The sequence below is a fragment of the Pteronotus mesoamericanus genome, unplaced genomic scaffold (genome assembly GCF_021234165.1).
Source record: "Pteronotus mesoamericanus isolate MK-2021 breed Mesoamerican mustached bat unplaced genomic scaffold, CSHL_Meso_final contig_74, whole genome shotgun sequence".
Taxonomy (NCBI): domain Eukaryota; kingdom Metazoa; phylum Chordata; class Mammalia; order Chiroptera; family Mormoopidae; genus Pteronotus; species Pteronotus mesoamericanus.
Window position 1 is genome coordinate 16,341,271 of NW_026555247.1, and position 16,496 is coordinate 16,357,766.

At 40.5% G+C, this 16,496-nt stretch overlaps 1 protein-coding gene across 4 annotated transcripts; it reads right to left on the reverse strand.

The window, feature by feature from the left end:
* Positions 1–1,583: 1,583 nt before the first annotated feature.
* ZNF24 (zinc finger protein 24) lies at positions 1,584–12,250 on the reverse strand. 4 transcript variants are annotated; one of them, XR_008529993.1, is made up of 5 exons: positions 12,121–12,250; positions 9,562–10,064; positions 9,151–9,298; positions 5,597–7,060; positions 1,584–3,991 (listed from the first exon to the last, which is right to left on the reverse strand). XR_008529993.1 is itself a non-coding variant. In XM_054583527.1 (4 exons), exons 2-4 carry the CDS (start codon positions 9,979–9,981, stop codon positions 6,522–6,524), a joined length of 1,107 nt encoding a protein of 368 aa, XP_054439502.1. In that variant the 5' UTR covers positions 9,982–10,064; positions 12,154–12,250; the 3' UTR covers positions 1,584–6,521. The 4 variants fall into 4 exon arrangements, 3 of the variants coding, with proteins under 3 accessions (XP_054439502.1, XP_054439501.1, XP_054439503.1); XM_054583527.1 differs by having other exon boundaries at positions 1,584–7,060; positions 12,154–12,250; XM_054583526.1 differs by having other exon boundaries at positions 1,584–7,060.
* Positions 12,251–16,496: the final 4,246 nt, after the last annotated feature.

The window sequence follows — 16,496 nt, forward strand, 5'->3', positions numbered from 1 at the left end:
CAAGAGAGAAACATCAATCAGTTGCCTGTCACACATGCCCCAGCCAGGGACCAAACCCACAACCTAGGCATGTGCCCTTACCAGGAATTGAGCTAGTGACCTTTCACTTTGCGAGACAACACTCAACTGAGCCACACCAGTCAGGGCTTGACTAGAAATTTTACATGAGTTTCTATGATGTAATGTCGCACCTCTCATTCCTGATATAATTTTTATCTTCTATTTATTTTCCTGATCAGTCTGGCTAGAAGTTTATCAATTTGATTAATCCTTTTATTTATATGTAAACTTTCCCTATTATTACCTTCATAAATAAAGTCTGTAAAGAAATATTTGAGGCTTTAAGAAAACACGGTAGCTGGACACTATGTTCTATTCTCAGCAACTAGTCACGTTTCTTATTGAAAGTAAAAGCCATAGTCCCACCAATGGCTCACCAGGTCTTCCGTGATCTGCCCTGCCCACAACTCTCACCCCACTTTTCCCTCTGGTATTATCTACTATATTCCCCCACAATCACGCTGCTTGAGGCACACTAGCCTCCTTGTTGTTTCTTGAACAAATGAGGCATTGTTCCCACATCCAGTCCTTCCTACTTGTGTTCACATGCCTGCAACATCTTTCCTCCAGTTTCAGCTTGCTTTCTTACACGCATTCATCTTTCCCCAAACCTTTCTCAGTGAAACCTTCCCTGAACAAATTGCAGTGTCTTTCCTCCTTGATTTTTGTATCCCTTCCTTCCTGATTTTCTCCTTACTATTCACCATTACATGCATACATAATGTTTTTCCCCACCAGACCACACCAAGAAGCAATAGATGTAAACCCCAGATCTTGGGCTGGGGCCATTTCAAACCCACAGGACTGAGAAGAAAATGAGCGCCCCCGAGAACCATGGAAGGGAAGGAAGGGGGATGGCGGTCATGGGGAGGGACTCCCAAGTATCACACACAGGAGATACTTGAGGGGAAGGCACGAGCGATGGTTGGAGGTGGTGCAGCACAGACTCACAGTGTAACCGCCAGTCTCAGAGCCCTAGTAATAAAGGATAGGAAGTGCCTGAAGACATGATTACGTGAAAAGCTCTTCATCCACAGACATTCCCAACATCAATGTTCAGTTATTGTTGGTATGTACAGTATACACGCGTGGTGTGTGGTATACAGCAGCAGTCCCCGACCTTTTCGGCACCAGGCCTGGTTTCATGGAAGACAATTTTTCCACAGGGCAGGGGGCCGGGGGGAGGACAACGGAGCTCAGGTGGTCATGCCAGGGGGTGGGGAGGGGGATGAAGTTTCGCTCCAACACCCACCATCCACCCACCGCTCACCGCCTGCTGCGCAGCCCAGTTCCTAATGAGCCAGAGACCAGTGGTGGCCCCTGGTATAGAGAGCGGTGTAACAAATGGCAGAGGTTGACGGAGGCCGAATCAGGGAAGGCCATGCTAATTTTATTAACCTATATAGTGCATAAAGTGTAAGTCTAGAATTTAAAATTACAAAGGTTTCTACAAATCAATATGAAAATACAAATAACCTATATTAATCAGGACAGAAAACCAATTCAATTATCTTAAACAAGAAAGGGACTTTATTGGCTCACAAAATGTTAAAGTCCGGAGGTAGGGCAGGCTTTAGGCACAGCTGGACTAGGGCCTCCAGAAAAATGATATCAGAACTCAGTTCTCTTTGAGTTTCTCCTCAAACTCCACATGGTACAAATTCAGGCTTACACAAGTCCTTAGTTCGTGGGATCTCCGTAGAGCCTTCTTTCCGATAGTTGCTGCAGAAGTTCTGTTGAGGGCTCTCTTTAGCCTGGCGTGAGTAACATGCCTATTCTTTAATCACTGTGGCTAGGGAGCTGCAAAACTCAGGAAGGCCAGACCTGGTCAGGTACTCACCCAAGCCACAGAGAATGGGTTCCCCACAATAAATAAGGGTTGTTACCAGAAGATGGGGAAGAGATGCTGAACAACAAAAACAACATATATCCACACATAACCCAATAGGAAAGCAGGTAAAGGATATGAACAACCCATGATAAAACTATAAATGGCCAATACATATGAAAATAACCTCAACCTCACCATTAATCAGGGAATGCAATTAGGGTTCTTTTTTTTTTCCTCACCAGATAACACTAGCACGTGTAAGTAAGGCTAAATGGGGAAATGAGCTTCTCCACACAGCTGGTAAATATAATAATGAAGGCTTTTGGGAAGGCTAAGGTGGGTCTATCAGAGAGCACACCCTTTGATGCAACAATCCACTCTATACAACTCCATCCTAAAGAAATATTCACACACATGCACAAATATATATGAAAGAAAGATTTACTTTGGCAATGTAATAGCAAGAGAAAAATAAGAAAATAGTTCAATAATGGTATTTTCATAATATTAAATGCTATCCAACCATTAAAGAAATTTAAAAAACTCAGGATAGGTTTTTGAGACACACATACACACACACAAAAAGCAAGCTGCAGAACAATACATATATGATCCTATTCACATAAAAATAGCTTTTATATGTTTATGTATAGTCATGGTTATGTATGGAAAGGGGACTAGATGGATGTATACTCAACTGTGGGCAGTGGAATGTGACTGGAAATGCTACAGAAAAGGTCCTCTCTTTGTTCTTATACCTGTGTGTATCATTTACATTTTGTACAATGAGCTGGTCATCATTTATACTTTCATAATTAAAAAAATTAAAATGGGCAAGCAAAATTCACAATAGGAAATGCAAATGGCCAATAAACAAATGAGGAAATGTTCCTCCTTATTAATAATAATAAAAAAAGGAAATACTTTTTGCCTATTAGGCAAAAATATTTAGGGATACAAGATTGGTGGGAGTGTGGGCCAACAGGCATTCTTACTATTGATGGAGTTGTAAATTGCTATGATCCTTTGGGTGGCATCTCTTAAAATGCTGAATGTACACACTAAGACCCAAAAAAATCCACTTCTATTTATCCTACAGAAGTACCCACACAGGCAGCAAAATATATGTACAAGGATGTTAACTATACCTGTATCTAATAATAAAAAATTGGAAGGGACCAAATTATTCTGGGGTTGTTTAAATAAATTAGAGTATATTCATGCAATGGAATAGTATATGTAGCCATGAAAAATAATGTCTACATGAAATTGGGAAGGAAAGGAGGCAAATTTCAGTGCAGTATATGTGAAATGGGCATTGTGTACCTACCTCATATGGGTGCTGTGAGGATTAAGAGTTAATCCATGGTAAAGCACTTCAAACAGTGCCTTTATAGAAACCACAAGTGTCAGCTATTAACACATTTTTGCTTAAATTTGTGTATGTCTAGTCCTGGAAGAATAACAAACCAAGTAATTATTATTTCTTAGTAAGATTATGAGAAGGAATGTAATTTTTTCACTTTACATTCTGTACTATAGAAAATTTAAACGAGCATATTTAATAGTTTTCACATTTGTTAACTATAAAAGATAAAAGCATCTGAACCATAAAAGGTAAAACCTAAAATCAAGGTTTAACAGCCACCACTCATGGCAGTGTGGAAAAATATATGTCCGTGGAGTTCACAGAACTAGATTTGAATTTTAGCTCTACTTGGCCACATGCAAGCCTCACAATCTCTGAATCCTGCTTTTCTAGTCTACAAATCTACGTGAGATAGGTATAGTCTCTAATCCAATGCCTGGCATGCAGATTATTTCAATACATATAACCCTCCCTTCAACTTAAATTGCTAGACATACTGCTAAATGATCAAGGGCCAACTGGGTGTAAGCATAGGAAGCTTGAATGCCAAGAAAACCAGAAAAAAATTTAGTAGTAATGAGCAAATGCTCAGTGGCTACAGGGTAGGTATCAGCAGTCTGCATGCCATTACCATTGACTGCCTGTTTGCTAACCAAACAGATGCCACTGCTTGACAGCTGCCAGATCACCACTTCATCAGAGGATGGGCAGCCCCCAGAACTGCTGGTTATCTGTGTGGGCACAAATAAAGGTATAGATGAAATCATAAATCACCGAATAGTTATTTTAAATCAATTTGTCTACGGGGAACATCCCCTAATCAGAGCCAGAGAGTACACAGACCACCTCCTTTTCCTGTGTACCATCCGCCAGTTTTATGGATCCAGCCATTTTCCCCACAAAGCCTTGCATTAGCCTCAGAATCTTTTCTGAACAACCGACAGGTATCAGAGCTGGCAAGGCAAACACTTATTTGCCAACTCTAATACTACTTTTTCTAAGCTCTCACATTATACCAAACATCTTTGGCATTTAAGACAAATCTACCACATGGAAGCTTCTTTGTATACAGAAAGACATTTTTAAAAAGCATGACATTTCAGTCACTGAGAGCTTGATCCCTTCTTACCTACTCTGATATAAGAATCCTGTCATCCCAGCAGAATTCCAAATATGCCACCTCAAAGCCTACTTGGAAAGAAGTCAGTTACAAATCAATCAATAAATCAATCAAGCAAGCAATCAAGATCATTTTATCTTAGAGGAGTCTATACCTTTATTGGACATTGACTCGTTTCCTCTCAGCCACAGAGAAAAAGACCCAAACGAAAAGTCCCTACATGTTCTTGTATAACTTAAAATACATTATATCATTACTACATATTTATACTTCAATAAATCTTAATCTATAAAGCACATTTCTTATAATTAATTGTTATCAGAAAACCTATAAACAAGCTCCATCTGCCTAATTCTCCACCAGCGGGCCTTGCATTTATTACTATGTTTTTGCACAGGCTCATGCAAATTTTACTTTCCATTTTTAAAATTTGATCCAAGCACCAGTTGTAACCCAATCTCTGGAAATATGAAATATTTGTATTCACATGGATCATTTTCCACACAATGATGCCCACGATAAAAAAGCCTTTTCTCAGATTCTGTATTTTAACTTCCAGAGTTTTCTACTGAACAGTAGAACCACAGTACTTGGGATTCTCAGCCAAGGAGTATATAATCCTACTACTACTATGTATTCCTTTTATACATTTTTTAAAATGTGTTAAGACTTAAAATTTTTAAAAAATTGTTCAATCAATTCTGGTAGTTAATGAACTAGTTGTCAATAACCTATTTTTTTTTTAAACAGAACAATCCTTTCAACTTAACATGTTAAGTACAACCTCAATGCTACTAATGATTGATTAGTTTTTTTAAAAACCCACACACCTCCAAACTTGATAAATTTTGGACTCACCTCTGAAGAATGCTGGAGATGGCTAGCTTTTTGAGCTGAGTCTTCCTTTCCCCCCAAATACAACACCCTGGTAAGAGAAGTATGGCTCTGGGAATTTCAGAGGTGACCTCCCCGCAGGACTGCTCAGACGAGGGTAAGAGGCTAACTCGTAAGAAACAGCTTTGTACCAACCCCCGATAATTTACAGTGGAATAATTACCTACCTACTTATGGCAGGGTTACAGTACCTAGCACAGTGCCTTGTCGGTAGAAAATGTTTAATAATAAATGAATACATGGCTGCTTTGTTAGCCTGGAATTCAACCCCCTATTTTTTAACCAACAAAATAAAACAGCAAACCTGATACTTGTTACCCACCTGGTCAGGGATTTTTCTGTCCTTAACAAAAATGAAGGCAAAATAACAATGAATTGGATCTTCAAGTCTTTTTGTTTTCTAAAATCCAAGATAGACCATTACCCTTTTACATTTGCCTTTCAACACAGTCATTCACTGCAAATTCTCCCCTAGTGTTACTTCTACTTTCAAAGTTTACAATTATTGTTTAGATTGTCCACTTTCTAGTAATACATGGGAGAACATTACTTTCATTAGTGGGATGCCTCCAAATTACAGATAGGATGCGCCCTTTTTGAGTTTTCCTACAGGCATATAATTGCATTTTAGATAAATTCTTCAATTCTTGGATCAAAGTATTTTTGTCTTTCCCAGTTTAGGCGTCCCATCCATTTTTTTGATGTTTTATCACCATCACTTCTAATTTTACTTTGAAGCTTTTAGTCATCCTTTATCTTCTATTTTCTGAAATGCATATCCAAATTGGGTAAAAAAGAAACAGAAAAGTAAATTTTGAAAAGATGGTTTCAGTTTTCAAACTTCATAATTCCTAAGTTGTCTTTTAATGTAGAAGGGAATGTATCCTTGCAAAGAACATTTCAATAATCAACACAGATCTAATGCATCTGCCTACAAAGGAAAATTTTAAAAAGGGGACAAAAAATCAAGTAGATCATTATTTGGAAAGCAGTAAGAATATAAACATCACATGGAAGATTTAAGCATTGACACCTGAATTAAGTTTAAAATTTCACTTTCTAGGCAGGTATGACACCATTTCAAGATAAAATAATAATGGTGGGTCACCATTTCCTACATTTCCCAGTGGATTTTCTAACATTCTTTATAGGGAAAACAAACTATTATGTATCATTCCATGTTTTCGATTTTCTCTTCATTTCTGAAGAAAGACCTGAGTGCGGACTTTTTTTTTTTTTTTAATTTCTTAAACTTTCACAACATTCAGAAGTTTTTCTGCATTGTGTCTTCGCTGATGTCTAAAAAGATTTGAGCTTTGACTATAGGATTTCCCACACTGAACGCATTCATAAGGTTTCTCCCCAGTATGGATTCTCTGATGATTAATAAGCCCAGAATTCTGGCTAAAAGCTTTTCCACATTCAAGACATTTGTAAGGTTTTTCTCCAGTATGGACTCTCTGGTGTTGCACAAGGATAGAACTTCTGCTGAATGCCTTCCCACATTCAACACATCCGTAGGGTTTCTCTCCACTGTGGATTCTTTGATGAAGAATAAGTGCAGAGCCCTGACTGAAGTGTTTTCCACATTCATCACATATATGTTGTTTCTTTCTAGAAGGATTTCTCTTTCTTTCAAACCGGCCCTTAGGGAAACAAGCTTCTCCATATTTGAAAATCTGAGGAACACCTATATTGAGAGTGCCAGGAACTTCATGAGATTCTACTGCTGAAGGAATCTCCTGTTTTGGAGCTAATGCTCCATTTTCAGTCCTAGCATCATCATCTGAAATAAACAGAAAATGTAAATTATCACTCATTTTTTTATTCTGGGAGAAAGGAACCTGCAAGGAAAAAAAAAATGAATGGACTTATGAGTAAATAAATAGCTTGCATATATCTATAAACAGTACTCTGAAAGTGGTGTTAAGGTTGCCTACTCTCAAAAGAGAAAAAAGATGAAATGACTGATCATGAGGCTAATGAGGTAAATAACATAATGAGGGGTTAAACAGTTAAATCTGAATAAAAGTAGTACCATATGCTAGTGGGTTATAGATTGAAACAAGAAAACAAAGAACAGAAAGATGTGCGATTTTACGGCTGCTGGGAAGACAGTGACAGTAATGCAGCCAGGTCTGCATGGATCTTTGAAAGAAGACAAATAAAATAAGGCTGACCATTAGAAAATCATAATAGTCTTTTGCTTTGAAAAAGGGAGAAATTACATCAAAATACAATGGCGTGAAATATAAGCAGTCAGAAAGTGACTATTTCTGAAATGAGCAAGACAAAGCAGGTCAGAGCCAAGATGAGAACACAGGAGGAGGTCTGACAAGAAGGGGCTGAAGATAACCTGGGAGCATCATGTCTTAGCTCAGGCCGTGACACTTACAAATTCAACATGCCCTTAATAAATGAAAAGTTTTCCTGTAAAAGAAACTTGCCCTATTAGGTATCTCTCATGGCAACTAGATGACTCCTTACTTCTTAGTCTTAGTTAGATGTGTCTAGTGAAAGAAAAGCCTTAATTACCAGCATGAGGTACCATGACATCAGCCGACAGCCACATGAGCAAGTCTCATTTAAGACCTCCCTGAAACTTCAAGCCATGAAAAGTCAAGACAGTTAGAGTACAGGGTGAGCAGCACTCAGAAAAGTGGTAGTGAGTAGGCCTATAAAGAATGACTAAGAAAGGGATAAAGTCCGGGGGGAAGGCTGAGAAAGAGAGACTGAAGGGGTGGAGGGGACTAGTGAGATCTGGAGACTTGAAGAACAGAGGCATGTGAAGGTTAAGTGGAGACACATTGCACAGTAAGAAGTTCTCAAGCGTGGTAGAGACTAGACTGCTGAAATGAGGTACTTAAAAACAGATGAAAAGTATTCTAAAATTCAGGTAGGGGAGATGTATTCTATCCAAGAAAATGCCACCCACAAACCAAAGATAGTAGTTTGCAAACTTCACTACACAGAAGTATGTCCTATGAAACACTAAAATTGCAGATTTTCAGCAGACTTCAGCCTCCACACCAGAAGTTCCAATTTATCCACATACTGTCACCCTCAAATGGGAAGAAAATCTGCTCAGACCTCATTCTGTGACACTCCAGTGTGATCTCCAACTACCTCAAGGAATGATCCCCAAAGCAGCCTCATATAAAGTTCATTTCCATTCATATAAATATAAAAAAAGATATCCAGTAGTTTTAGGAGTAAAGTGAGTTGTATCAAAGTATACAAATAAGTATATGGCATTGATTGCCAATATATTGGGAAAGACTAGTCTAATTTTTCTGTATTTAAAGCTTATTATAGCTAGGGAGCCTATTTTTACATAAATACATAGAAAAGGTAAATAGCTTTACCCAAATACCATTTCTACAAAAGAATCTTCTTAGAAAAAGCACCTCTACATAGGATATTGAAGAGGAAAAAAAAATAGCTGAAAATTTAGAAAAACTTCAGTAATAAATAACAAATAAAACAGACGTGAATAGGCTTCAGGGAAGTTTATTATACCAGTAAGATTAGACAAGAGATTGAAAGGACATGGATCAGGTTTCCAAAATGCAATACTGCACGCAAAATACAGGGACCTGGTCTGCAGGCAGGTACTGGCTCAGTAAGGCAAATGCCAACCCACCTGAAATGGGGAGGCCTTTGAGAGAGGTGAAAGGGAAGAAAAGGCTGAAGTTAATGTCTAGGAATAACAGACATGAGGTCAGCAAACCAGTTGTTCTGAGCAAAGAATCAAGCTCCTACAATGTACCCAGTCTTAGGAAATCACTCACATACACACAAAAGAATAAGCAAAGGGTTCTGGACAAGAGGCCCACACTCTTTCACCCTGTACCCACATGAAATTCTGGTCCTCACCACAGTGCCTTAGGGAATGGAGCTCCCAGGATGCCCACTTGAGCTGGTTTTCCACAGCATCAAGCTCAGAACTTGGTAATCCCTGAGCTTCCTCTTGAGATACAATCTCCTCTACCAGCACTTCCCGTTTTCGTCGACGGAGAGAAACCTGGAAATAAAATCTGGTTCAGTTGATAGGGAATTTGATGAGAATCAGAACTAACTGCACATAAAAGAAACCAGGGAATTTGATGAGAATCAGAACTAACTGCACATAAAAGAAACCAGGGAATTTTGTGAGAATCAGAACTAACTGCACATAAAAGGAACCATATAAAACATATGCTGCAGCTGAGTGGAGTTCATTCAGCAGCTCTGCCTACTGGCAGGCCAGTGCTTCTGACCCAGGAAAAGTGACACAAGCAGGCTCACCGGCTGTCCAGGGTCATCTAGTTCACTCTCTAAATCCTCCAGCACTGTCACTGCCTCCTCTCCGTTCTCTGGATGATGCTCTCGAACCCAAGTCTGCAGCTCTTTGGGGAGGATGGCAACAAACTGCTCCAGCACTACTAGCTCCAAGATTTGTTCTTTTGTGTGTGTCTCTGGCCTGAGCCAGAGACGGCAAAGTTCTCGAAGCTGGCTCACAGCTTCACGGGGCCCAGGTGAATCCTGGTATCCAAACTGCCTGAATCGCTGTCGGAAAACCTCTGGGTCAGGAAGATGGTTCCAGGGAATACTCGATCCCTCTTCACCATCAGGATCCTCCTCCAACTTCACTCTCAAAATCTTTTCCTCTTCATCTGGAGTGGGGATGATAAGTATTGAATCTTCTTCCACTGATTGTGCAGACATCCTGATTTATAAGACTTCAAGAAAAAACAATCAAGGCAGGATACAGGCCTCAGGGAAATACCTCGTTTTCTTCACAGGCAAACCTGAGGCACAAAAAATAAAAAATATATAAATGACCAGATAGCCTAAGAAATTGGACATACATTGATGAAGGAAGTAAGAATACTTCTTTTACTGAATTAAAAACTCCCATTAATAACCTATACCAGAAGGTGGCAAACTACAGCTCACGGCCAAATCTGGCCTGTTGTCCGTTTTTGCACAACACTAGTATTAAGAACAATTTTCACATTTTTACATGGTTGAAAAAAATAAAAAGAATACTTCATGACATGTGAAAATGATATGATATTAAAATGTCTGTGTCCCTAAATTATTTTATTTGTTCACAGTTCACACTACAATGGCAGAATTGAATGGTTGCCACAGAGACTATATGGCCTGAAAACACTAATATTTGCTGTCTGGCTTTTTTTTTTTTAAAGATTTTATTTACTTTTAGAGAGGGGGGAGGGGAGGGAGAGAAACACTGATATGCCAGTGATGGGCTTCAGGCCCTGAACTGGGGACCTGGCCCGCAACCCAGGCACATGCCCTGACTGGGTATCAAACCGCTGACCTTTCATGGTGCAGGCCAGCTCTCAATCCACAGAGTCACACCAGCCAGAGCACTACCTGGCCTTTTAGAAAAAAATTTGTCCTATAAAAATCAACACACCCTATTTCAATAATCAAAAAAATCCAAGTAAGAACCAGCCCACCTCAGTGTTCTCTAAATGCATCTGATCCTGAAACATTATTTGCAATTCAAGACTAGTGTTCCCTGACACACTCAGGTCAACTCAAAAACAAGGATGCTTTTTTATTACCTGCTTGAGAAAAAAAATTTCAAGACAAAAAATTTTTTAAGTTAAAAAATATTTTTAAAATGTTTAAGAACTCCCTACACTTAAAATGTATGTAAAAAACTATTCAGTTGCTCAGAAACAGATAACGTGTTATTGAAAAAACTTAGCCTCCGGTGCCATACAATGAAAATATTATTCACTCACCACAACATAATTACATTTACATGTGACAGGCATTAATCACAGAAAAGGCTAGGAAAGGCACTCTCATAACCACCTTAACTTCCTGCAGTCACCCAGAATCTTGCCCTTGCACTTATGACTCACAGTTTTCCCAGCTTCTTCCATCAGGGAAACCTGTGCTATTTCTGATCATTTCCTTAGTATTTGCACAGTCATGCCCATACCATTGCTTACAACACGTATCAGGAGTGGATGATGCAGTTACTCAATGTATCTATTCAGGACCTAGAATCTGAAAACCAGTAATTTCAAAAAATTAAGTATAACCCTATCAAGATCAAGGCTAGGATCAGAAAAGACCTTATCAGGTAATACTCAGAAGTTTAAGTACTCTTGAGTGTGGTGGTAGTCTTATACGTAAGGTTTAGCCAACAGATTTGTTCGTTCCTATTCCTACCTTGTCAATGGTTCAAGCGTTCTATATAGAAGAAATTTCTTTTCCTTCTATGTTCTCATCCAGCACCCTGCTCGTGGGACATGAATGAGCTGCTGAGAGGGCAGGCCCGGGGTCCTGACAGTTTGCGTGGGGAGCCCTGTTTGGGTGATCTCCCTACCTCATTCCTGCAGAGTGCCGCTGCGAACCCCGCCCCCGCCCTTGCCCCGATTTCCTCCGGCCTCGCCGCACTCACAGCCACAGATTTCAGATGATCCACGGCCACTCTGGCACGTTAACATCTGGGCAACACCACTTCCCCCGCAGCCGATGGAACTACAAGTCCCAGCAGCACTAGCGCAAGGCCCGCCCTTCCCCACCTCCGCCCGAACTGAGTCCCAGAACTCTCCGCGAGACACCAGGGCCTCGGAATAGAACAAAACCGGCTGAGGGGGGAAGGGAAAGACGAGGGTCTAGGAGGACAAGGAAGAAGAAGGACCATCGGAAGGTGCCGAAAGCCCTATCAGGCTTTTCGTCTACCCCTCCGCGCGCTGCAACTGCTGAGCACGAAGTCCGTGGCCTGTCCCCTGCACCTCCCGGGGACTCGAGGAAGGTCCCCACCAAGTTTCTTCGCTAGCTCCTTCCAAGCGATCCGCAGCCCTTATCCCAGCGTACCCCGCACACCCTTTTCTCCACTCTGGCGCAAACCTCCGGCTCAGGAACCGCAGCAGCTTCGCTGTCCAGAGCAGACGCAGAAACGCCACTCACAAGCCGTTTCCCAGAAGCCCCCGGCGCGGGCTGTTTCCGGTCTGCGGGCCCCAGGAGGCGGAGGGAGGCGAAGCCCCGCGTTGCTATGGAGATGTGCTCCGCGCGGGGGAAGGGCGGCCTAATGACAATGACCGCTTTGAGACTGAGTTTGGCCTAGTGCCTCCTTCCTCGGGTAGCCCCACGTTCTGTGTTCCGCTTAAAAGATAAGTTAAAGAAAGAGACAATTCTGCCATTAAGATAGTCTTTATGGTTTCACAAACCCTTTCACATGCATTTTCTCGTGATCTTCACAGTAATCCTCTGAAAGAATAAAAACTTAGATTTATAAATGCTTACTACATTGTGCCAGGCACTGTCACCAAACTTTACATATATTGCCATTAATTTTCACAACTGTATGCTGTAGGAACTTCTATTATCCCCATTTCACTGCTAATGAATGCATAGTAAATAACCTGCCAAGAACTCATAACTAATAAGTGAGAAGTAGGATTCGAAACCAATGCATGACTCCAAACTTTGGCTCCCGCTGGCTATGCCACAGAACTTTATTTTGACCGATTTATCTATTAGGGAAACAAGATGAGACAGATTAGAGCTCTGGGAATAATCTCACATTGAATTTGTAAAATTCGTGGTCATCTGACTAATTTAGGCTGCCCATTTTATACCACAAAACAGCTGCTGAAGTGATCATTTAATAATGTAAATCAGACTACTTTATTTCCTACTTAAAGGCCTTCAAGCTCTGACCACTGTGGTACAGTTGGTCGGGAGATTTTCTGCAAAGCGGCCCGTTTCTCTCTCATATCAGGGTTTCTCTCCTCTCTCTCTCTCTTCCCTCCTCTAAAAATAAATAAATAAGTAAAATCTTTTTAAAAAATAAAATGAAGGCCTTAAATGGATTCCCACTATCTTAGGTATAACATAAAAACTTCTTACTTTGGCCTGTTCCCTATCTTCCCTGTCTGACCTCAGCTTAGGCTCAGCTTGGCCTAGGATTCTCAGCCTCACTGACCACCTTTCCTCCTGGAAGCCTTCCCACACTATGTAGCAATATTAAAATTGATTTGATTTATTCATTTCCACTTTTTGTTTTGTTTTGTTTTTAAATGCCCTAGAAGGGCAGGAAACTTCTCTGTCTTGTTCAACACAGTATCCCCACCCAAGTCATAGGATGCTGACAGCTGGGTTTATAGAGAACTTAATAAATATTTGTTGAATAAATGAATGAATTGTGCTGGCTTCATTGGTGTCTTTGCTAGGTCACATGTCAGGCATCAGAAACCACACACAAGAGTCCCGTTGTTTAAGGTCTGTGTTAGAAGTGCAAGCCCAGTCTTCCAGAAGCATTGCAAGGTCTTCAGGCTTTGGTTCTCTTCCTAATTCAGGAAAGTGCCCTCCACAAAGTGCCCTCAGCCTCTGATCAGTTTGTGAATGAGAGGGCAAGTTAACGAGCAGCTGATGGTATAGCACTACTTTGTACTGTGACCCAAACTTCATCTCCCCAGAACCCCTGCTAACTCTGATTCTCTTCTTTCTTCATTTAGGAGGATTCAGAAATCCAGCTTTTTCAGTCCCCTGCTTGGCTACTGCCACCAATCTGCTTGGCTGCTTTTATCACCTTTCCCTCTTTGGTGACCCTAAAGGCTAGCTCAGGGCCTTTTGTTTTATTTTACTTTAAGAGGTTTTATATATAATTAATGTCAGAAAACAGAAAAGATCATCAAATAAAAATACTTAAGGAAGTTAAAAATGTTGCAAAATTTTACAAAACTCTGCTGGGATTCTGTTGTATAATTCTCAATTCTTTCTAAGGGGATAAATGGAAACCACAATGAGGTTTTCCTCTTTTGAGGACACAGACTGCCACCTCTTTGAAACACCATTCTTCTGAGCCCCACTACATGGACTCTTTTCTGAACCGTGGTCATTGAAGCCAGCTTAAACATCTAGTCAAGCCCTGACCTGGTAGCTCTGTTCGTTAGAGCATCATCCCCACACACCAAGACTGCGGGTTCAGTCTCTGGTCAGGTCACATACAAGAGGCAACCAGTGAATGCATGGATGGGTAGAACAGCAAATCAGTCTCTCTCTCTTTCTCTCTCTCTCTCTCTCTCTCTCTCTCTCTCTCATACATTTAAAAAATAATAATCTAGTCAAGATAGAGCATCTTGTTCCCCTGAGCAAGCTGAGTGTAGAGAATAGCTTCATGCCAGCACTGGACAACCTTGGACATATCTACATAGGCCACAGCAGCTGATCTGAGTCTTGGCAGAACACTGTGTGACCCTCCCGGAACATGAGAGCATGAGGGGTTTGTAAATAGCTGCTACAAGGCCATTTGCCACTCAATTGCAGGTCTTCCAAGGAGGTTGTCATGAGACAATTTCTCACTGCGTCCTGGGTTGTGATTAAGGCTTTTTGCTTCCCACCACCCCCCGCACCACCCCCTTCTGTACAACTGCAGACTATGAAAAGGCTTAGATGCAGCATGGCCTTAGCCCCTCAGCACCAAGGCAGTCCACAATTCATGTTGCAGTCATCTGGTTCCTTTTGTTTCAGTGTCGTCCTTTCAGTGTGTGAGACAGAATTTCATGAGGGACTGATACTTTTAGCTAATCTTGCTTTCACTGTCTGTGTAAATAATAATCTGTCTAAATCTAAAAAGGACTCATTGTTTCTTTGCCAGCCAAAACTTTCAACTTTGCCTTAAAATGATCTCATTTATTGTATAAAAGAAAAACAGACCAAGCAAACAAAAAAACTAAAAACCAGGTATTACATAGGTTCCAGAGAACTAAAGATAACTAAAATGAAGTTATTATTTCTTTTTTAAGATTTTATTTATTTATTCTTAGAGGGGAAGGGAGGGAGAAAAGGGAGAGAGAAACATCACTGTATGGTTGCCTCTCTCATGCCTCCTCCTGGGGACCTGGCCTGCAACCCAGGCATGTGCCCTACCTAGGAATCAGACCAATGACCCTTTGGGTTACAGGCCGGACCTCAGTCCGCTGAGCCACATCAGCTAGAGTGAAGTCATGATTTCTTCTTTTAGTATCACCATCTCCTTAAGGAGATAGACAAGGAAAAACAAAAAGTATTTACAAGGCAGTGGAGAAGTGATTCAGTAAAGTAGAAGAGAGTGTGAGCAGGAAACCTAAATGAGGCAGTGTGCTGAGGAGTAAGGAGGGCACCCTGAGGTGGAGGAAGAGAAGTTTTCACTTTGGAAGAGAAGCACAGACCTTCAGGTATGGTGTTATCAGTTTCGTCCAAGAATAATCTTTTCTAGGCTTTTCTCTAACAATTATTTGGGAGCTCTCGGTCCCATCCGTCACTTCAAAAGTTTTTCCCTCCAGGAACTTTAAGTACACTGATTAAAGACTGTTTTATTGTAGCTGATAAGTACACTGTGCCAGGAATCTTTTGTTTGCAAGGGACTAAAAACCTAACTGTGGCAGACATTATTAGCTTCCTACACAAAGCACTCCCATCACTTGTAATACACCTCCAACTTTTTGGATTTGGGAGTGGGAGGCAGGCCGCCCTGCGCCCAGCCACAGGCAGTATGTTGTGACTGAGCTGAGCCATCCATGGCCATTGTTTCCCTGTGCCAGTTACTCACTTCGCCTCCCTGGCAACTGGGAATGGCTATATTATTCTGTTCTGGTCAATGAGATGTAACGGGAAATAGTTTTGTCTTTCAAGAAATGTATTTAATTTTCCCTGGTTTGGTATCTCAGTTGGTTAGAGAATTGTCCCAAAATGCCATGGTTGCTGGTTAAATCCCTGGCCAGGGCACAAACAAGAATCAACCAATGAATGCATAAATGGGTGGAGCAATAAATCAATGTTTCTCTTTCTCTCTTTTTCCATCCCCCTTCCTCTCTCTAAAATCAATTAAAAATATTTTTAAAAGAAATGCATCTAATTCATATATGTTGTCAAATTTATTGGCATGAAGTTATTCGTAGTATTTCCTGAGTATCCTTTTAATGTCTACAGGACCAGTCGTGAGGACCCTCCTTTCATTCCTGAAATTGGTAATTTGTTTTTGTTTTTTTAAATCAATTTTGCTTAAAGTTTATAAATATTATTAATCTCTCAGAGAATCAACTTCTTTATTTGCTCAAGTATTTGTTCTCTATTTCATGAAGTTCTGCTCCTTTAAAAAATTAATATATATAGTAACATTGCCTTTTTTGATATATACTGTCAGTTTTAACATATGTATAGATTTGTGAACCAAAATCACGATACAGTATAGTTCCATCATTCCATAA